This window comes from Amblyomma americanum, chromosome 3 (assembly GCF_052857255.1).
Source record: "Amblyomma americanum isolate KBUSLIRL-KWMA chromosome 3, ASM5285725v1, whole genome shotgun sequence".
In the NCBI taxonomy this organism is placed as follows: Eukaryota; Metazoa; Arthropoda; class Arachnida; order Ixodida; family Ixodidae; genus Amblyomma; species Amblyomma americanum.
Window position 1 is genome coordinate 160,649,915 of NC_135499.1, and position 22,897 is coordinate 160,672,811.

At 46.5% G+C, this 22,897-nt stretch overlaps 1 protein-coding gene across 1 annotated transcript; it reads left to right on the plus strand.

The window, feature by feature from the left end:
• The first annotated feature begins 788 nt into the window (after positions 1-788).
• On the plus strand, positions 789-16,232 carry LOC144124204 (uncharacterized). Its single transcript, XM_077656853.1, has 6 exons — positions 789-1,012; positions 11,969-12,100; positions 12,554-12,609; positions 13,086-13,357; positions 14,366-14,561; positions 16,183-16,232. Exons 1-6 carry the CDS (start codon positions 789-791, stop codon positions 16,230-16,232), a joined length of 930 nt encoding a protein of 309 aa, XP_077512979.1.
• The last annotated feature ends 6,665 nt before the right edge of the window (positions 16,233-22,897 follow it).

Consider the following 22,897-nt stretch of genomic DNA (forward strand, 5'->3'; position numbering starts at 1 on the left):
TATCCCATGGTCTTACGACACCCCCATCGGATGCCATCACGTAGCTTCACATCACCCCATCGGATGTTCTTAGAGTGAAAGTTCAACCCAAAGGTCACCCAATATCAGAGGTCAATTAAAGTTCATAAACAAAGTGAGAGGTCAAGGGTTCGACACAATAGCTGTACCACATATATTCATACACAGCTAACGTCGTTGGGCTCTGGCCTACGCGACGACTGCTTTACGTAGCGTAGTGAAGCCTTTCGCTTAAAAAAAAAAAACGGCATCTTAAGTCAGCGCAAATGTCTGGTGCCTTTTTTTGGCTCAGGTTTTGCTGTTGCCTCCTTTTTCGCGTTTTACAGCGTACAAGTCACCTACAACCATGGAATTATACGCTGGAGCTAAGAAAATATTAGTGATGACCCTAAATAACCCCCCCAAAAAACGGAATGCAGAAGCAGCGGCATGTCATTCAAGGAATTAGAAATAGTTTAAATCACGCGCGTTGTGTTCTTGTGGCCACACAGGTCAAATGCCGGTTGAAAGTGTAAAGGCCAAATGAAGAAAATCCTGCATGTCGCTCTACACATCATGTCGCTCTACATCTGGATGCTTAAATACATGTGGTCAAACTCTCGACTTCAGAATTCGACTATTAATGACCGCAGCTTGCAATGTGTATTCATTTTACCAACTGAAATACGATTATAGCTACCTTTTGTAGCTATCTGCATAAAATATCTTTATCATCAGAGAGCCTTCAGTGCTAGTGTAATATTCAGGAGCCCTCGTCCTGTTACTCTGACATGGGAGCGCCTTCGTTAACGCAGGCACAGCTAGCTGGGGTCACAAGTGCGGCCGTTGAGCAGACCCCCGAATGTCCCGTTGGGAAGGAGGATGGAGACAGCACCGACCCCGACGCCGACGCCCAGCTGTCCGCCGTCAGCCCCAACCTACGCTCCACCTGTGAGGGCACCGATCCCCGCTGGGAGGAAGTGGGAGAACAGCGCAGGGCTGATCGGCGCGGCCGGTGAGTGAGCAGCCCGTACGGAATTCACGCATAAAATTACTTCAGACTAAGCAGCCTGGCTAACTTTTTATAACGAGCGCGAGAAATGCCAAGCGAGCCGCGACTGCTCTGGATGCCATTCTATTTTTGTGTGCGAGTCCTTGCTCGATGTATAATTAATGCGAACACGTACAGTCGCGAGTAAAAACTGTTAGCACAAATCACTGGCGATCAGAATTTGTATATCTCACCACGCGGCTCTGCGGTTTGCAGACCTGCCTATCGGACCGTTTCCATATTTGCAGCATAGGGGGGCGACGGCAGGAAGTAAGCTTTATCAAGCGTGCCATCGCCCGTGCGTCGAAGTGCGGACCCTACGTGGCTGTGCATGCGGCATTTATTTTGGCTCAGTTATCATGAGCAAAGATGGCTTCTTTTTTATTACTGTTTTTTTATGTCCGTGATGGTTTGTCAAAAGGATTTTTATTTTCCCCATGCAACTAATTCCCACAAGTTAATTTGTTGGGAAAGTGTAGTAACAATATTACCAGGAGCACTTCAGGAAAAGAAGTAAGGAGGATAGCCAGCTCGCTATCGTGATGCGAGAGCAAACATGTTGCACTAATGGCGTGCATAGGCCCCATCGACCCTCGCAATGCTTTGAAGGCGCTCAGGGAAAGTCAAACAGGCTGCTTGCAAGGTCAGGTAGAGCCTGGTGCCTGCTCCATTCCTCTTGAACCGCCATCGAAAAGATATCTCGCGATGGCTTGTGCAGCTGCCTTTTAGCTAGTCGCTTTTTCATTAACCCTCATATATTTTCAATTATATTAAAATCTGTTCCCTTGGGAGGCCATGGCAGCTCCTGGATGCAGAGCTGTTCAAGCAGGTGCCAAGCACAGCGCGGCTGATGCTACTTGCAAAAATAACTGCAAAACAAGCAAAAAAAATAACTATCGTATTCCTCACCAGTTGTCTGCGTGAGCAAGGCTGCGTTTAAATAAAGAGAGCGGGGGAGACAGAAAAATACATTTTGCTGGGCCGTGACAGTGCGCTGAACCCCCCAAAACTGTAGAATATGAACGGCCCGGCATTCTCGTTATCAGCCTTTTCGTCACCCGCAGCGCCACGCGTTGTCATTCCGGCGCTCCGGTGTTCCATCATGTGTGCTAATCTTTTTTACTCGCGACTGTACTATCAGCATCAATTTAAACTCAAGCTGAGCACATAAAAAGTGAATTTTTAAAAAACAGGAATAAACATTATTAAGAGGGTAGAAGGCTGTTGGAGCAAAGCAGGAGGAGTCTTCGATCTAAGACCGCAGTCGCTTTGGCCAGCGCCGTGAAAATGGATTGAAATAGAAAAACACAATCATATTAGCTAATGGACAAGAGCTACAAAGGGACCTCTTGTAGCATTTTCAATTATGCCATCGTAACTTCAAATTGAACAATTAACTGCACCTTCATTGAGTCTCACTCAAATGTTTCTCGTTTTGATGTTCGCAACCCGACATGCAGGATTTGTCTTCTTTGTATTGCCCTGACAGCGCACAACGCCGCAACGCAGGGGAATGAAACTATTTCCCGTAGATTTATTCACATGGCGCAGCTTTTGCAATTCTTCTTGTCCAGAATATTAGCAAAGCAGAAAGTAGGTGGGTGCTGGTGACCCACCACAGGAGGAGGTGTGTCACGTGTTAAGCTTGAGCCCGCAATCTACCTAGCTACGCCGAATGTATCCAAGCGTTCCAGGTTGTGGCTGGGAGGACAGGAAAAAGTAAGGTGCGACTTCGCCAGTGTTTCACGTGCAAAGCATACGCTCAATGTCTGCGATCTGATGAGGACAACCGGGTCAGTTTTAGTGCTGCGGTATCCGCATAAATGAAGTCTATGCGGGGTGAGGTACGTAGGTTTGGATTGTACGAAATATCACGAGTGTTGTGTGGTGAGGGGAGGATGCGGTGCAGGGGTCAAAATTCGTTCCTGCGCATGTATTCATCTTGTTCGCTTGCCTGTTCCTTGTAGAACTCTAGCTCCATCCACATATTTGCGCATGTATGCAAGTCGCTGACGAAGGGCGCGAAACTCCTTCCTACCTGACGCGGCGTTTCGTCTGCAAGTGGCGTAGAGATACTGGTGAAGCTGATAGCTGTCTCCTTCACTTTCGCCTATCTAAATTGCAGAAACGCCCGACTCAAAAGCTTAGTCACACTATCGAGGAGTATCGCGTCGGCTCCATCGTATTGCAGGGTAATTACATGAAATCACTAGAAATTTAAGGCGAATATCTCGAAACACGCGTGCTCTTAAATGATTTTACCGAATGAAGAAGCCTAGAAACGCGACTGTATTTTTTTTCAATTTAAGCTATAATAGTAGCCGCAGCTTTTAATGTCAAGTGCCTGGCGACGGCAATTATCATGTCATTTTCTGTCCCCCTGTCCGCGTAATTTATACGCAAAGGAGGATTTCGTGAATAACCCAGAGCCTAGTTTTAATAAAACCTGTAAATCTTTATTTCGATCGGCCTTTATAATAGTAACGCAGAGCCGAGCAGACCTGTGGCGATTGTGAGGGTGGTTTGCTGTATAGCTTGCAAAGACGGGTTGCGTTTTCAATGTGTTGCAAGTCGGTGGATCCCTAAAAGGGCCGCCAGTGTAGGTCTCGGGACTGTCAGTGCCATGAATGTATATCGCAAAGGCGTCATTCATTCCGTTGGAGCGTTCAACGTATGTGTATATTTTGATGAGCCTGGAGTGCGGTTTGTGGTGCATGGCTTCCGCTTGGCGTCTACCGTTGTATATTTGAGGCTTCACGTCCTCGGGAACGTTGGCTTACGGGATGTTGGGCAGAACTCTGATCCTGGTTTCATTCTGTAGCAGTTCGATTGGTGCGATGCGGGTTTTGTTTTAAAATGTAGCTATCCGGTATGAGCTTCGAGACTGAGAGGAAGTTTGTTAGCAATATATGAGGGTGTGTCAGGGAATTTTCCAGACAATTTTTGCTTGCTGCTAACATGAATCACCAATGCTGTCTCAGATGCGTGTTCGGCACTGGCATTTCTAGTCTTACAACGCGTGAAAACTTCGAAGTCATTTTCCTTTTGTGTTGGGGCCATGAATCTTGCTTGGATCGCTAGATTAATGTAGATAGTTTCCTGCCTTCAGATTTGTGTGGCTGACTTCAGCGACAGCGCTCTAAAATATCAGCTTATTTCAGACCAACCACGAAATAAAGCGCTTAAACTGCGCTAGAACTTCAGGTGGCGGTACAAAGACCTTGTACATAGGGTTTCTGATAACGAAAGATAAGTAGGTTTTATTCTTTTTGGGAGTGCATTCCTATAAACTTAAGCGTACTGTTGGCGATACACTCAATCTGCCCGTACTACGCAGGTACGGCTGCATCCGGACCAGCGCTGCGCATTCCTCGGGTTCGGTGGCGCAGCTTCAATAAGCGGCCGCTTCGGGGTGCGGGCTGCTGTGTTTCGATACGAGACCCCGCACGGCCTGCCCCACCCCCAATAGCGGCCTCGCCCACCTCCTGCCCGGCTATGGAAGGCGCTAGTCCGACAGCGACAGTTCAAGACGAGCGCCTTCCTCATCGAATTTTTCCTGCGTTCACCCCCTTGCCAACGAGTGTTCTGCAGCTCTGACGGAAGTGGACGGCATTCGCAGTCTCTCAACGGCAGGTCGAAAGGCCTGCGTTGACATTGGTTCTCATTATAATTAGCAAACTACGAAGCATCCAAAGTGAATAACAATATGAATACTTAATAATAAGTCATACAAAAACATGGCTATACTCAAGAGCTGAATCAGGCGTACTCAATATCGCGAAAGAATTGCGAATGGTCCCAGCAAGATCTGCATGGTGGCGCCCATATCCGGAAAGAAATCGCGGAGCCTTGACTTACGTTGCTGGTAATGAGACTGATGACTCCGCCAGCTGCATCGCTTCCGCCACAATGCCGTCGAATGTCTGAAGTTGCTGTAGATTTCAGCCACTCTTCCATGCCTGCCCTTTCCACCGACGAATCCACGAAAAACAGAGCATGAATCGCGAAGCAATCCTGTTTCCGTTCTGCTGCGAACAAGGGACACCCGTGCGCAACTTCTAGTTTCTTCTGCTATTCCCGCTGGACTCTACGGACGAGAAGCTATAATTGAAAATCAATAGCATTGATTTGGCTGCAACCAAAGTGAGAAAGACCCGTACTAAAGGCGCCTTCAGTGCATTCGAAAAGGAATCCGGGACACTGTGCTCACTAGTTTCACTCGTCTGCACTTTTGCAATTCATTCTGGTCAGACTTTCCTGTTACTCAAGTCGAAAACACCCCTTTGGGTGCAGAAGCTCACATGGAAAGGTGAAGTGAGCCAACACTCCGCCTATGCTCCTTACAAGTTCAGCGCTCCCGGCCAGAATGCTTGCTACAGCTACGGCTATCGGCCCCGCGTATCAACTATGTCGTGGCGTATGGGTCTGCCTGCAGCCTGCACAAGCCACAGCATGCTGACTGCCTTGAGGCTGGCATGTTGCAAGCTTGTGTGAAATACCCCCCAACATCGTGTTATCATGGCAGCCTCCGATAAGAATCAGTGTGAAGTTCATGAACAGTGCTTGTGCGTGACCCTACACGGTCATGCCCTTCAGTCTCGTGGACACCTGGCCGAATCTTGTGAACGCTTTCAAAGTGCTACTCTGGGCTGTGAAGTATTTCTGGCTGTGATTTTCCATGCGAGTGTGCTTTTTGTACAGATCTCTGGAGGAGTTTCCACGTAATGCACCAATTTGGTAATTACATCAAATGCCCGCCGCGGTGGCTTTGGCACTGTGGCGTTCGGCTTCGGGGCGCTAGTATGCCTGATCGAATGCCAGCCACGCGGCTGCATTTCGGCGGAGGAGAAATAAAATTTTAGTGCACGCTATCGGTGCACGTTAAAGAGCCGCTGCTGATCTAAATTAATCGGGAGCCCTCTACTATACTTTTAAATACAGCATCTTTACGGAGCACTTTTAGGGCTCTAGTCAGCGCCCACTGCACTCAGCCGCGGCAGACTGCGCCAGCATAACCAGCAAAAACGGCTACATGGACTATCAATACAAGCCTCTAGTGGTCACAGTATGCTTATCTAGTTACTTCTAGAGCATGCAGAACAAGCTTTCGGGAATTGCAATCTTAGCTGCATAGGAAAATTTGCAAGTGAACGGTCGTGTACAGTTCTAAAACTTTATGGGCTTTTCTTGTAGCTGCCTCGCCGACAGTCATAGCGTTCTTGCCGTAAAGCCACCGCCTTCCTCTTATTAGGAATTCATTGTCTGGCAGACTCCCCTCACTTCCCCAACGGTCCCTCGTTTAGACATCGCAGAGCACATCATCCCCATTTCAAAGCCATTGAACAGTATCCATTCCTATCTAGCTTTCACAAACCAACACGAACACTTGCCCCGCAAAACGCGCTGTGACCAAACGCAGATCGCACCGGTGGCCTCCAGCTGGTGATCTGCAAACTGGAGTTTCATGTATCTGAGCATATCAGAGTGCCAAATCCAGGTCTGAACGAATGAAAAACATTATTGTCAAGGAAGATACTCGCGGCGTAGATGGGTCCCTCAGTCCAGGGCCCCAATGGCCTTTGCAGTCTTGCGAGTCATGTCGATCAGGTTGAGCTGTCCTTGAGGCTTCGAGCAGGACAGCGCAGCCTCCCACTTCTCCGGTGTTGGTGTTGTTTCTTGGCGCTGCCTGCGTTTTGTCACCGGCCCATGTAACGTGATAACGCGTCTGAATGACACCTCATTCTAGAATAAGATTAACGCTTCCTTGATCATACCTTTTATCCTGACAAATTTTACTCCGGCATTTAAACACTACAAAGCAAAGCTCACTTTGACAGTCATGAACACTGGAAGTCTGGGAGCAAACGGTTTCTCCTAGTACCGACCAAAATTATAGCGTCAGGGGCGCTCATGTCAGATCCATAGACCAGCGAGATTGGAATCAATGCTGGTTGCAATTTTCACATCGAAGAAGTATGCATTTGAAAAGCACGGTTTCACACATACGCTTGTAGTTGGAAATTACTCGTCCGCATGCACATGAGTACATCAATACGACGACTAAGGAAAGGTATACGAGTGTTATGAAGCTTTGCAACTGGAAAAAAGTGGTAGAGTTTTAGCGTAGCAAAACAGCGTAGACGTGCAAAAGCGTGTGTTTAGCCTGATTGGATCGTGGGTTTGCTTTGCTGGGTCTTCGGCACGTCTGGCGACGATATTAGGCTCAAGCTAAGCGCTAATCGAGGTTGAGCTAATCTCATCTGTTCGCGCCACATATCTAAATTTATAAAAGACGACGATGCGCAATGCGGAGTGCGAGGGTTTGTTGGACTTGGAACGTCCTTCTATGTGCTTCAAGCCATGTGAGCCATGACGCTATTGCGCTGCAAGGTTCCTCGTCCCAATATCTATTTATGACATCCTGGGTTCACACCGTCGAATCTACGTGCGTCATGCAGAGACGTTGAGTCCTAGATCATTTCGTCCTCTCCTGCCGGCTGTTTGCACGGCAGAGGAATAAGGATTTGCGAATTATCCTCGCTCGATTAGGGCTTCCGTTTGCTCTTCCCGTACTGTTCTCCTTTGGTGCAACCGCCAAAGGGCGTGCCCTTTAGCTGGTGTGTGATCTTTTCCGCTGGTATGTTATAGAGGAGGAGTGTTAACTAGTCGAAAGGAAAACTTGTTACCACCAAATTTGAACGAAAATTAAACAAGCTGCTCTGAATGCTGGGAAAGAAAAAACCATAGCAGGCGAGCAAACAAAAGCTTGTGAGAAAGCTAGCTAGCAGGGATAGATCACCTCATTACCAAACCCCTCTTCACCCTCCATCCACGTAGAAATATTTGGCAGAAAACAGTTATTCAGGATTCATCAAAAACAATATAGCCGAAGAGTTTCAAAAGCAGTCATAGAAGACCTCGTATTCTACGCAATTTTTTTGTTTGCCCTGGCATATAAGGCAATGAGAATTTTCCTACAGAGGTGCGGATAATCCAGAGATGGCACGAGTCTGCTTCGCGTTATACTGTGGACACTATGCCGAGCTAAACCATAGTTGACCTCAGAGCTACACTCAAGATCAACTTTACATTCTCGTTGTCAATACGCAATACTTCCTGGTAAATTTCCGCGTTGTGCCAGTTGTACTGCGCGCTGTGCACCCCCTTTGGACGCAAGCTACAACTCTAAATGTGATTGTGCTTGGCTTTTCAATGGTCAGATACAATGGACAACGCATACTTATACTAAGCCAAAGGAGATGCAGTCGTGCATAAAAAAGTCACAGAGGAAAAGAAAGAACGCACAACGTTAACAAATAGCACATCATCGACGAGATCAACTGACGGTTCAAATCACTCATCAGAGCAAGGATAAGGGCGTCATGCGGTAGTACGTTCTAATCTGCGATGGTATTAGAAAAAAAAAATGAATTCTTATAGACATTCCTACGAGTAAACATTTGTTAAGTATAGAGTTACGCTTATGGCATAACTATTTAGATCAGTGTTTATGCATTTCTGGGTAGCTATTCCTTGTTCCGAAAAAATATAAGCGGCTGATAAATTTAATTCGAGCATTTTTTCTGCGTTCTTTCAAGCACTCGGCCTTTGCTTCCTGCGGTATAGCAGACGGATAGTCGCGGCTGTTGCACAGGCATATATGAAACGAGCGGCTAACCTCTGAAGTTTTCCCATCTTTTCTATACCTACTGTTCAGTGAGGGACCCATACAATACTTACACACTATAGAGAAGATCCTACTGCAGCTTTTGTACGCCTTGTTTCTCAATTCACTCGATAGCCTTACTAATTTGTACTCCCTTATGTCAGCGGTAACCAACTGTGCTAACCGTCACTAAGTATGCGCGTTTATTGCACAACTGAAGTTCTCCTGTTATCAATGTTGAACGCCAAGTTAAAATTCCTCTCGTGTATTCCGGTCTGTCACGTCTTTTCACGCGCTTTAGAAAACAACAGTGTTTGTAAGTTCTTAAGCAACGCTGTGAAGGTGGCTTGAGACTATCAGGGTTGTAAGAACACCATTTAGACGACGGAATACAATTTACGGCTTACTGACTCTCGAGTTCTCGAAAAGAGCGATACACTACAACTCTGCCACAGAGCGCAGCAGTATAGATAAAATATGCTAATAACATGACAGCAGTCATGACCAAGAAATCACACCAGCGTGTGTCTTTCTTGGACACCACTGCGCGATGCGTATAGCTAAACACAACACCCAAAAGGTAAGTTTTTTGCGGCGCGAGCATATTACCTTAGTGTCGATTGTGCGAACAAACAACCGTGTGCGGTACTTCTATTAATGATGCTGTGAACGGCTGCCAGAATGCCATTAGCCAGACTGGCTTTTTTTAAGCGTCTTTTTTAGTCAGCAAGCCGCTGCAGGTGGAGTGAACTAGGTCGCAGCGAACCCCCCGCAGACGCTTACAATTCTCACGCACTCTTGCTATGTCAAGGCCGCTCTCGCACCATCCCACGGTTTCCGAAGCCTCCCCACAATATTGTCAAAGGCCATTTGAGGAGTAAAAACATTCACTGCTGCTATCGTCGTCAGGCGCCGTTTGTACAGGTAACACTGGTTGGTGTTGTTTCGTAAGTGACATGGCACGTACCACTAAGGGGGATGCCAGGGTTCAGTAAAGAGGGCCAAGAGAAGAGGATGAACTAGTTTCAAGGTAATGAATGTGCTTAGTGTAATAAATCAAAGAATAAAGAGTTAAAAAATGTAGGAGCAGTTAATAAATACTAAAATTTTCAATACAATTACCAAGCTAATATACCGGCAGCCGTATCCTTACGCTTTGTTGTCTTCATTTTTTCACCCAAGTGGGGCTTTCTGTCCAGCAGCAAAGCTATGAGCAGCAGTGTGTAGCCGTTTGAAGCCGTTCTATTCTACGGACTGGTAACTCAGATTAGTGGTGGGATATAGGAGCCGAATAAAGTCCCAGTTCGCTTCCTTCTCGTACACCGTATCTCGTAAAGCATTCCTGGAATGCTCTTTTTTTTTTCGAAAGTATGTCATTATCGCTTCTGGCTTTCTTCCACTCACATCGGTATGCAAATTGAGGTAAAAAGCTCCATTTTACAACGTGTTCATTACAGTTTTGCACTGTTGTGCTGGCCTCATCAAAGACTGTTACGTACCCAGTTGTAACTGGCGGTGGATTACCAGTAATCAAGTGCCCAAATTCGCAACTTATATTCTAGCTCAAAAGTTTTGTTTCAGGAATTGTGGGCCGGTTTGTCTCCATATGCCGCCATATACGCCTCTGAGCCGTCATATAAACAACTAGCCCCTCCCTCATAGCCTGAGTCGCTGTGGGACGTTAAACTTCCATAAACAAAACCAAACATTTTCCTCAAGCTGGCAGAGAGGGGAAGGAAGAAACCACGTGCTTTTGAAAGATTGTGCTGCTGCGAGCCTTATGCACGGACAACTAATATTACGTCGGAAGTAACCTGTTGTGACCACCAACCCTAGATACGCCCATTTCCTTTACATATCTATTTGCAAATCTAGGTGAAAATTGCGCTAGTACTTTTATAGCGGCACGTATCTTCACGCTGTAAAAAGAACATTTCGTCTTGCAAAGCAACAGTCAGTGTAAGTCCTTGAACAAAGCTTACGAGGGCGGCTTGAGATCCCGACAATTGTAAGCACTGAATTTCTGCGGCTGTCTCGAAAATTGAGACCGTATAATTGTGCACCAGGGCGGCGCATATGTATGAAAACAACATGACAACATGAGAGCGACAACATAACGGTAACCGTGGCTAAATAATCCGAATGGTATGCGACTTTGCTGTACATCTCTGGGCGATGCAGAGCTAAACACGCCAGCCGGCAGGTGAGCTTTCTGTAGCGGGAGCATATCTGAGCAGAACAGACAACCATGAGCTCAAATTCCATTAACATCCTCTGAACGGCTACTATGTTCCCATTCGCAACACTGGCAGTTTGAAAGCGGTTATGTTATCACAAAAACGGATACACGTGGAGTCAGCATTAACTCGGAGAAACCTGGGCAGGCTTGCAATTCTCGCATATTTTTCCGACGTCAGACTAGCTCCCGCACATTTCCACGGTTTTCCCGTTCTCCTCAGATTGTTCTCCGCGGCCACTGGGGGGTGGTCAGTCAATACGAGTTATTCACTGCTGCTACAATTGATTTTCACACCTCTATCCACTTCGCTATGAGCCTATCATAGCCAGGCGCCATTCGACCTGCGCGTAGGGTGCTGATATTGCACTGAGAAGGACTACAAGGATGCCGGCGATCATTATATTGATCTTCATAACCATGGCGAAATAGGCGCATGCTTTTCATCCCTTTTTGTGTAGGTGTAATTCCTACTCAGAAATGGAGTGCAGGTCTTTCTTTCAAAACAGCATGTGATAGACGCCACCAATCACAAGAAAAAATACTATTTCTGAAAAGAATTCGAATAAGTTGTTTCGATTTGGTAAGGTTTTTATAGATTTTAACTTTCCAAAGCGACTCAGGCTATGGGGGAAGCTGTAGTGGAGGGCTCCGGATAATTTCGACCACCTGTGGTTCTTAGACGTGCACTGACATCGCTCAATACACGGGCTTCTAGAAGTTCGCCTCCATCGAAACGCGGCCACCACGGCCGGGATCGAGCCCGTGCATTTAAGGTGAATAAATAGTTTTTCCTCTTTTTTATATAATGTATCAGTTTCTGCTGCAGCAACGTATCTGATCCCTTTCCCGATCTCTCCGCGCAACAATGAAGAGTGGCCTAAGCGCCCGACAAAAACAAAAAAGAAACATCTCTCAGAATCACTACGTTTGATATATATGAAAATTATCTCCAGAGGACAACCAAAACAATTATTTTTCTTCTTTTCAGCCGTTGTTCCTTCTTTCCTTTCCTAAGTTGTTCCGTCGGCAGCTCGAGCAGCACGTTCTTCTCGAGACCAGCTGGCACCACGTTCCTCGCGCAGTTCTTCTCGCGCATGCAGCCGGTCTGTTCTGATCTCCCGCAGCTGCTGACTGCGATCCACGCCAGGTAAGAAAGCCTTTTTATTCGCACCCTTATTGCCCCTTCCCAGCGTTCGCCAATTGCTAGTTCCTTCGGAGAAGCCAGACAGCATTCTATTCGGAGTGAGGCGTTAGCCATCGCGCGGTTAGATTCCATTCTAGGGTTATCTGTTTCGAGGTGTTGGTGCCAGACTTCCTGTTTGCGATGTTTGATTGTCCCGCCGTAGTCACGGTGCAGGATGTGGTAAGTAGAACGCGGGCATCACTGGTGTGCTCTGACACATTGTTGAATTCGAAATTACTCTCGGCTGGAGCACTTCAGCTCAGCTAAGTTAGGCATCACAGTGTATTACGTGAGAATTTAAAGCTTGTTTCGAATATGGGAAGCCTTTCAGCCGCGGCAATTCTTGTGGTCTCCGAGAAAACGCTTCTTATTATTTTTGTCGTACTTAATGACGACTGGTTATTTGTTTATACACAGTCGCAACAGTAACGGCACGATGCTCAGCAGTAAACAAGTGATTTCGATGCTTCCAGGTCAGTGCTGGTTCATTCAAAGACTGCCACAAACGTTGCTGCGACTGGCGCAACGATCAGCTGTCTTCAACCGCAGTCACCAACGCCTCCTACGTGGCTTGGCGGTAAGCGTGAACCTTAACATCGCCCGTTCTTGTTCTCGCTGTGATCATAATTTCCGCCTTCTTTGTGTTCCCCCAGTTTTTGATATTTATCTGACTTATCTCACTTTAGATTTAATCCCAGAAGTACGTTCGCACTTCCATGTCGCCCTGGCAGATTCTAAAGGTGGATTTTCAGAATCTTTCGAAATGTCCCCGTTTTGTTTTCCATTCGACACAAGCATATGATTTCTGCATCGTTTATCTGTAGTCTTTAACGATTCCGCTACATGTAGCCAGTCCTGAGGTCGGAAAGTAAAGAACTTTCTCTACAGTTATTTTTTTCAGCACCCGCTTCTTCTGGAAATAAATATATGACATCTATTCTGATTCCAGCTAAACTGGAGGCACAGCCGTGCGCCTCCATTTGGACGTCGCCGCAGTCAGCACGACAGCGAACCATGCGAGATCTGATGCAACGCCCCGTCATCATGTCTGTCGCTACGAACGAGGACTGCGACAATAGTCAGCGACCAAACTACGGGGACACCAGCGTGCTGAAAAACGCGCTAACCACGTTAAACATCACCCTGGCTCCACGCAACTGCCGTCACGCCTCGCTGCTCTATACCTGCTCACAGTCCAGCACTGCTAAAGCCACTGTGCAGGTACGTGACAACACCCACCGCATTTCGGTTAATGCATGCAAATCGAGTAAAAATTTCTGCGGCATTTATGTGCAGCTCTTCAAAGGCTTCCTCTTCGCCAAGGGTATTTCAGATGTACTGTATCAAAGCTGACATGAAGTACTTGGAAAATCATAGGAATACAGTTCACTCTGACTATCGGAAACGTAGGGATATTGGGAGAGTATGCCAGTGCAGGCTTGTATAACTTGTGTCCTTCGACAGCATGAGAAGCTGATCGGCTCATTTGGTGGCGTCAAATGTCAAACATAGGTCGACGTCAATTGTCAGGTAGCGTGATCAGACATAGTCAATGTGTGCGATGTATACGACCAAGCAACACGTATCATGCCTGGTCATAACAAGCATGTCACGTCATGTAACATCATGAAAACGAAACTGACGTCCCCAAACCGTATGTGACGGCAAATGCCTCGACGGGCTCCCTTGTGTTGTCACAACCCAGGCTGGGCATTGTCTAGGCGTCGTATAATTTTTCCTGTGCCGCGTCGCCGTAACGCTCAGTGAATCACGTTACTAGTGCGGACAATGTGTGTCTCAAAGCACACAATGAATGCTGCCTCATTGCAGTTCAGCTGAAATAAAGTTCACCGACCGCAGCAGCACAATAAAGTAGCAAGGAGTGTGAAAGTGTCCACATCTCATCACCAGCTTTTTTTCTACCTGTAAAGTGCCCGCTCAAATGCCGCGCTTCATCGTCACTTTCGCTGTTCACGTGGTGCATGTTTCGCCTTGTTTTTTATTACACAGGCTCCGCAAAAAAAAGAAAATTCTGTTCATTGAAACAACAGAAAAAATAACATGGAATTAATAGGGTGACTTTACTGGTGGGCGACATTCCTTACGGAATTCGGTGTCATTTGCCTATATTCTGAGTGGTACTCGTGCGAAAGCACAGCTTTCAGGGCAGCCCGCACTTAAAATGCATTGTGCATGCCGATATTCGAGTATGCCTTTTATAATCCTCAGCTAGAGCAAGCACCGATGGACAGGCAGTTCAAGCGCAGTTGCCGAGGTGCAACATCTCCGCAGAGGCTTCGAGATACCAACGACGACAGGTTCACTGCCGGGAAGCGGTCCGCGCACCTTGCGACCAATGCAGCAAGCTGGACACCGGCCCATCCGTGCCCAGCCACCATGGATATAAGCAGTGCATCAAATATTGGTGGGCCACTGAGTTAGTAACAACACAAGCTGGGGTCGCAAACAATGCCGAGAAAACGTAATGCCCTCTAGACACTGCACCGCTCACGTGATGAACAAGGCACCTATTTAGGACCAGCAAAAATTGTCGTCACCTTACGAGTTCTGCGATAAGCAATGTAGTATGGAACAGTTTTCGTTGGAAAAGCACTTAAAAGAACAGATAGCAGTCAGTGCAAACATTTCTAGCTGTTTGGAGCCATAAAAAAAACATTCACACTGTGCTGAGACCGTGGGGACATCGCGTGACGTCTCTTGGCGCTCCGGCGTACTGCAATGGCGCTTGTATTTGCAGCGGCCGCCACATGAGGGGGCCAGTACAATGCAGCAAGAGGATTTCGGTTGCTCGTACGCATAGGCTTTGTTAATTGGCGACAATAACTGCTCACGTTAATTGGTCATCTTAATAATTGATGTTGGCCGGTCTGTAGCATACTCCGTGGTGCGAGACGCTCACAGAAGGCCTCCATTATCGCCCTCAATCAAAACTTCTCCGTGGTCGAAAGGTAGCGCGCCTGGTTCTTAACCCAAAGGGCAAGGGTTGCGTGTCGCGGCTTAGCCATTTATGCAGTGCAGTTATTGCTTTTCGGAGGCACTACATTATAGTGGTGAAATGACGGCGCTACCCTGTAGACCACTGAATATTTGTGTAGTGACGTCATCACTGCTATGCTTTGTGATAGTTGTGGGGTGTTTGAGTTACCCGCTCTAGCTCATGTAGTTGTGGCGTCACACCACTGACATATAGGAATTTACTTCATACACACCGCGGGTTGGCACCGAACGTGCATCCTAACGCTATCGCGTTAACAAGAGTGTCGTGCATGTGCCTGTCCCTTTCCAGAAGTTACGGGAACCTTTTTATATATACTGTAAGACAGACAAAAGGGGTTTGATGCCCCAGCGGCCAGTACCGACGAAGGAGAAAAAGCAGACGGGAGACGACGCTGACGAAGTTTAGTTTGGTGCTCACGAACGCTTGACTAGTGAGCTGCGCTGTGCTAACAAAGATTGTGGCCTTCCACATTTCTTATTTGATTTGCGTCTTTACAATACATAAAGTGCTAAGATCTTTGAACACTTTCAAGATATTCGATATTTTTTAGAACCGTAACATACACATCTCTGCACAAAGAAAGATAATCTATCTCAAAAAGCGTGCAAGATGTTACCAACTACGCTGCCTTCTTTTTTATTTAATAATGAAGAGTTTCCTAGAAATTGGGCTTCCGTATGTTATTTTGGGCTTTCTTACAATTGTACACTGTTCTTTTACTCGAACTTTAAGGTCAACAGTATTTATTTTTGCAACAGCGCTGGTTGCAACTGGTCTATAGTTTCCTGGTACACAGTATATTAAGTCTTCGTGCTGTTATTTTCAAAAATTAAAATTATTTTAATATGCTATGCAATGCTAGTTACAACTGCAGCGCTATTGTTACAAAAATTACACTGAATAGAGAGACCATCGTAATTCAGTTCAGGTGTGTCATCTGCTTAGTATGCCAATTTCCTTCGACATTATCCTGTACACTTTCCCACTGGTGGAATGCACTCAATTTTTTTTTTGTTTCTGCCTGCAGATAAGGCCTCGAAAGTTGGAGATGTCATCCTGAAGGAACAGAGCTGGTGAGTGGCGGTGCCGCTTCGGGATTTTTTTATACACAATATTCTCCCCTTCAATGCCACATATTGTAGCCTTCAGTGTCATCCTGCATGTGGCGACTTTGCTAAAATATTTTAGGCGTGCGTTTCACAAATTTCAGTTAAATGAAACTGGATGAGTGACATTATTAGCAATCTCCGCAGAAACACCTGGGCGAATAAAACAAACTAGCAAGAAAGCTGTTACATGAACAAACGTAAATGAAGTCAGAACAAACTCAGCTTCGCACGAGTAGTCTGACCTGACGAGCTTTTCGTGATTCGTGACCTTTTCTGTTCAAAGGCCATACTACGCAATGCTATAATTGCCAGAGAACATACGATTTAGCCTGAACCACAGGACTCAGGCAGGCATTGCAGTAGCAGGGTGTACAAAAGGCATGCGTAGATGTACTGAAAAATATATCTACATTGGCTGCACAGCCACCACAGCCCTCTATGTTAAAAATAATAAAATCCCAATAGGGAAGTATATCGGGCTGAAATACACAATGTCTCTAATGTTATTCACCACGTATTTAACGGAGGTATTCACAGAAATGAATTGGAAGGAAATTGGAATGAGTCAATGAAGAATGCCTTAGAAATTCGTTGATGAAATTGCCTTGTTGAGAAACTGGAAACGGATTTCAAAGCATCTACGATGACTTAGACAACGACACCAACCAACGATACCAACGACTGTTTACTATCGGCTGTGACTCGTTGCAAGTGGTCAAAGAGTACATCTACTTCGGGCAAGGACCGCAGATCGGGACTGCGAGAGTGGAATTACTGTGAGAATAGCAAAAGTGGTGGGCTGCATTGCGAAGACTACCAGTATCCTTCAAGAAAAAAGTATGTAGTAGATGTATGTTGCCGGTACTCAGGTATGGACAGAAAAGTGGAGGCTACCGAAAGGGGTTAAACTTCGATAGAGGAGGACGAGTCGATCTAAAAGAAAATTATTTTTGTGAGTCTGCCAGGGAACACACTTTTGCTAATGACGTCTAACTCGAAACCAGGAAAAATAAATGGGCTTATTCAGGGCATGTAATGGGAAGGCAAGACAATTAATAAGAGAAGGCAAGCGTAACAGAGGGCGGCAGAGGGACATGTGGGCGGATGAGATTAGAAAGTTAGCTGGGATAAAGCTACCACGGCTGGCACAAGACAGAGTTCATTCGAGAGATACGGACCAGCGTGTAGACCACAACCCATTCTGAGCCCTTTTAATGGCTTGGCATTTCAAGACACGCCCGTGAGCTGCGCTACGCTTGAAGAGGGTTTTTAGACCATTCTCACGCTGCTTTGTCCGGGGTCATGTATTGTATGTTGGAGCAAACTGCTACGTAATACCGTATTTACTCTTATAATGAATACATTCGCATAATGAGCGCATGAATGAACACGCATAATGAGCGCATCACCCCCCCCCCCCCCCCACCCTCCCCTTTCCGCACTTTACCTGTTATAGAACCCAATTTCTTTTACCTCGCTTAATAAGATCAACCCACTAGTTTGGCACCACGCACTGTGCTGAGGATGACAGCGAACGCTATGCAATGCTATAACTGCCGTCTGCCGAATAGTACTATAACTGACCCTTATTGGGCAAACAGCCGATAAACATGTCACGCGAGGCACCTGATACCATTGGATTCTACCGCTCATCACAAACGGTTTCTATGTTTGATCTGCCATGTTAAGAATCGTAGCAACTCGCTGCGGTTAGACTTAGGTCTGATTGCTGCGAGTTGTGATAGACAGGGCTGTAATCACGTAGTCATCACAGTTCGTTGAAAATTTATAGAATTTTCGTCTTAATGTAAATGTTTTTTTTTTAAATCTCGCCAACCTTTATGTCAAACCGATTGTTGCGGCCTGTAACATAAGTAAAGAAAGGAAACGAAATGTAAATCTAGACTATCTCTCTTCCTACTGCATTATTTTCGGCTGTATGAGTTATACGTGCGGGATTGAGACAAAAGGTGTTTTCTATACTCTAGCAGAGAAATCGTGCCGAATATTGTGTTTTCTTTTCTTTATACGATGATTCGTGCCGTATAAACAATTCATTCCTCCAGCCTCCTTCTTTTCTCGGTCTTAATGCTTCACAGTTTTTACAGAAAAATTGCTTCGCGTATTGAACACGCCCCCCAAATTTCGGCAGATTTTTGGGGAAAAAAAATGCGCGCATTATGCGAGCATATACATAGCTAAGATGGGAATAACTCTTTTTTTTTAAGGCGTTGAGCATTAGAATGGGTCAAGGTAGACCTTGCAACGACACAGTCAATCAATATTGGTGGCTTGGTTTCGAAGGTGTTCAAAGCATAAAAAAACGTTTTTTTTCTCGGGTGGTTGATACTAGGAATACCATTAATCGTGGAGCAAGGTTGTGCTCCCCCTTGTTCCGAGACGTCGGCATCACAATAAACTTAAAGCAGCGAGAAAAACATGATGGTGAGGAGGAAACACTCTACGGGTTTAAGTACCGGCTGTGTTATTTGTTACACTAAGGAACCTACATGTTTACACGCACAAGAAATGTATGGTTCGGCGGACCAAAAGAAGTAGTCGCTAGATCAGCGCTAGTACTTATTTTCTAGGTTCTTCTCAACCTCATATTTTTTCTCCCTGCTTTAGAGTTCGCGATAAATTTACCAGCCCCCACCAGGATATTTCCATGCTTGTGGTTAGCTGGCCGTCTATCGAGCGATTTCTCTTGCAGGCTCCCAGCGGTACTCACTCTATATACATATGCTCTTATTTGGCATCAGCCGCAGGGACTGGCGCCCCCATTTTTGCCGCCTGGACACCCGAGAAGCCCAGTCATGGTCCTCACTCGCACACCGCACGCGCAGTGTCCACCAGGCGATGGCTCACGTGCTGCTCGCACCGGCCGAAACTCTGCACGGCACAACACGTGCTCGGGAAGACACCACCTCGGCCGGTGCATTCCTCAGCGAGCAGCGTTCGGCTCCCCCCGCTCACCATTCGAACCCTTCACGGATTCAGGTACGGGACCACTGAAAATGCTATGTGAAATGTCAGATGGACGCAGTGCCAGTAACGACACAAGCATAGTGACGCCGTATGTAATTATAAACTCTATATTTTCAAGAGTGAGGGCGAAACAACCGGGTGTATAAGCCCGGCGTGCGCCGTCATTCAGACACTTTGTTTGCTTAGCGTAGCTAAAATTAGACCTACGACGATGATGCTGTGTAGTTGATTTCGATACTGTTAAAATATACGTTGTAAAGCACTGGTCCCATATACACGATCTGGCTGTATACCTTAGAGGATAGCTGTATAGCACGGCGGTACATGCTAATTGTCCTTCAGAAATCAATGGAAACAACAAGACTGGAAAGATACATATATCAGGAGCAACGACATACATATCATGAAAACAAACCCTATTCCCCTGAGGTGATGCCGCGCTAGAGGGTTGCGGCTAGCAATGCCCTGCATTCAACCTGGGCTACATCTACGAAAGGCGGCCTACTGCCTCCAATCCTCGTCAAAGCACTTTCAACATGCTGTCAACCGCGTCTGCTAACAAAACTGGAAAGACAATGCATTGTGCGAATGCGCACCTAGAACGCCTCCATGTGTTGCACACAGCTAACTTGAATATTTTCAACATTCTAACGAGAGCTGCACAAAGGCTCTCAATAAGAAAGTCCAGGAGGCAATGGCCAGCAGCTCATTAACCTTGATATTGTATTTTTCTCTACGGCAATTTTGGACTGTCCCTATTGGCCATTTGCCAACTACTACTGCACTCGGACACGAGGAAGTCAACTTAGGCCCATACTTGACGTAACTCCGTGTTATCCAATTACTTATCGTAGAGCAGGTTATAAAATGAGACAGCGATCAACTCATCAGCACTTAGCGCTGCCCTCTTTATTCTGGCTTTTCTCTTTTCGAATTTCTGACGATAACACACCCTTGAAAGGAGGTAGGACAGGGACTGATAAAGGGCCCTTTCACTCTTGCGAGTGGCGCAAGCCCTGCCCCGGACTACAGCCTGCGACCGGGTAGCGACTCGGCTGTACCGATATTCAGTCTTCTGTTTGTGACCTGCGAATCGCTTTCCCGAATTGCTATGGTTCGGAGCGAGAGTTGTCGATCTTGACTGTTATCGGCAACGATAATCCGCATTTTGAAAAGCTTTCGTTAACTTCCGCGGCGATGTTGACTGGTTAACAGTTTGCGACTCTCAAAGCTAAAAAATCGAGCAGCATGCAACTGGCCTGCGACTGTAGCTTATCGAGCGTTGCGACCATTTGGGACAGTCACTTTTAGAACAAAACGGTCGCACCGCCTCAGCGACTTGCTAGTGTAAATGGGCCTTAATACAAGGAAAGCAAAGTTTTAATCCGGGGAGACCACGGAGCAGACATATGGTCCGTGCTGTACAGTCGAATTGGGCTGGCAATATAAAGCTGTGAATAGATAAGAAGAAGTTGCCCAAACAGCCAACACACCTCCAGCACATTAGTAACAAACAAGAAGCTACAAAAGTGGAAGAGTGAACTGAGAAAATGGCTGTGGTTTAGCTCTGGTTAGACGTGGAGTTACGCGATAGCTACAGCAGGCCGAGTCGAACTCGCTGAGTCGAATTGCAGTCTGTTTTTTTGCAGCTCCTTTTCGCTGGGCGTTCCTTCTTTATCTTCGTCCCTAGACGTGGATTCACTCTCTCCCACCCTCTCCCCCTTTCCCCACTCGTTTTCGCTGGTGCGCCGCGCCGCTGGCAGCTGTTTGCACTACGTGACCAACCACGGGACCAGCCGCGGCGCCGCCCCGTGGCCACGCTGAAGGCTCGAAATGCTAGCGTAATGCAGCTATCGCTACAAAACGGCAGTTTACGTTAGTGCTAATGTCTGGTTCCTTTCTTTGGCTCACTTTTGTGGCATTGTCTCCTTTTTAGCGTAATACAGCGTAAAAGAGTGACCTACTATCCTGGAATACGACGCTGGGGCTGAAAAAATAGCGCTGACCCTAAATTATCCCCAAAAGACTAAATGCAAAAGCAGAGGAATGTCATTCAAGAAAGGAGAAATAGTTTAAATCACGTGCGCTGTGGTGTTGTGGCCACACAAGTCAATGCTGGTCGAAAGTGTAAAGGCCAAAAGAAGAAAACCCTGCATTCCGCCCTACTTTAGAAATCAGGATGCTTAGATGCATGCGGTCAAACTCTCGACTTCAGAATTCGACTATTAATGACCGCCGCTTGCAATGTGTATTCATTTTACCAACTGAAATAGGATTATAGCTACCCTTTTTAGCTATCTGCTTAAAATATCTTTATCATCAGAGATACTTCAGTGCTAGTGCAACATTCAAGAGCCCTTGTCCTGTTACTCTGACATGGGAGCGCCTTCGTTTAACGCAGGCACAGCTAGCTGGGGCCACAGGTGCGGCCGTTGAGCAGACCCCCGAATGTCCCGCCGGGGAGGATAGAGACAGCACTGGCACCGACGCCGACGCCCAGCTGTCCGCCGTCAGCCCCGAACTACGCTCCACCTGTGAGGGCACTGATCCCCGCTGGGGCTGTCGGTAAGTTAGCAGCCCGTGCGTTATTCGCGCATACGAGTACTTGGGACAAAACAAGCTACCTTTTTATGAAGAGCGCGATAAATGCCTTGCGAGCCGCGACTGCTCTGGCTGCGAAGCTATGGCTCTATGCGTGCCTTTGCTCGATGTATAAATAATCAACATCAACATCAAATGAAACTCAAGCTGAACACTTAAAAAGTGAATGGAAAGAAAGAAGGAATAAACATTTAATAAGAGGGCAGATTGAAAGTATGTATAAAAGAAGGTTGCTGGGGAAAAGGAGGGGTGTCCGGTTTAAGTCCCCAGTCGCTCTGGCCTACGCTGTGGAGATGGAGTGAATACAAAAACGCGAACATATTAACTGATAAACTACTGCAAGGTGTTCTCTTTACCTTTTCTAATCATGCCATCGCAACTTGAAAGTTAACAATTAACTACACCTTCATTGAGTCTAACTCAAGAGTTTCTCGTTTTGATGTTCGTATGCATCCATGCAACCTGGCATGCAGGGGATTTTTCTTTGCATTGCCTTGAGTGCACACAGCACCGCAACGCAAGTAATTGAAACTATTTCCCCTTCCTTTAATGGCATGCCGCAGCTTTTGCATTTCATCTTTTCCAGATTATTAGCAATGCAAAAGGTGGGTGGGTGCAGGTGATCCATCACGGCGGTGGGTGGGTCACCTGTTGATCTAGAGCCCGCAATTTGCCCAGCTACACCGAATTTACCCAAGCGTTCCAGGATGTGGCCGCGGGATAGGAAAAGAAGGACATGACTTGGCCAGTGTTTGATGTGAAAAGCAAATGCTCAATGTCTGCGATTTGATCACTATCGGGTCAGTTTCAATCGTTGCGGTAACCACATAAAGCCTTTGTGGGGTGAGGAGAATGTTGGTTTGGATTACACGAAATATTAGGGATTCTTGCGCGATGGGATGTGCAAGTGTTTGAGGGAGTCAGGTGCGTTCCTTCTGACGTATTCATATCGCTCGTTTACGTGTTGCTTGTAGAACTGTCTTCCCCGGCACCGGCTTGGTGACATCACTTGGGATACACTTCCTGTGATTCCTTCGTAGTGCC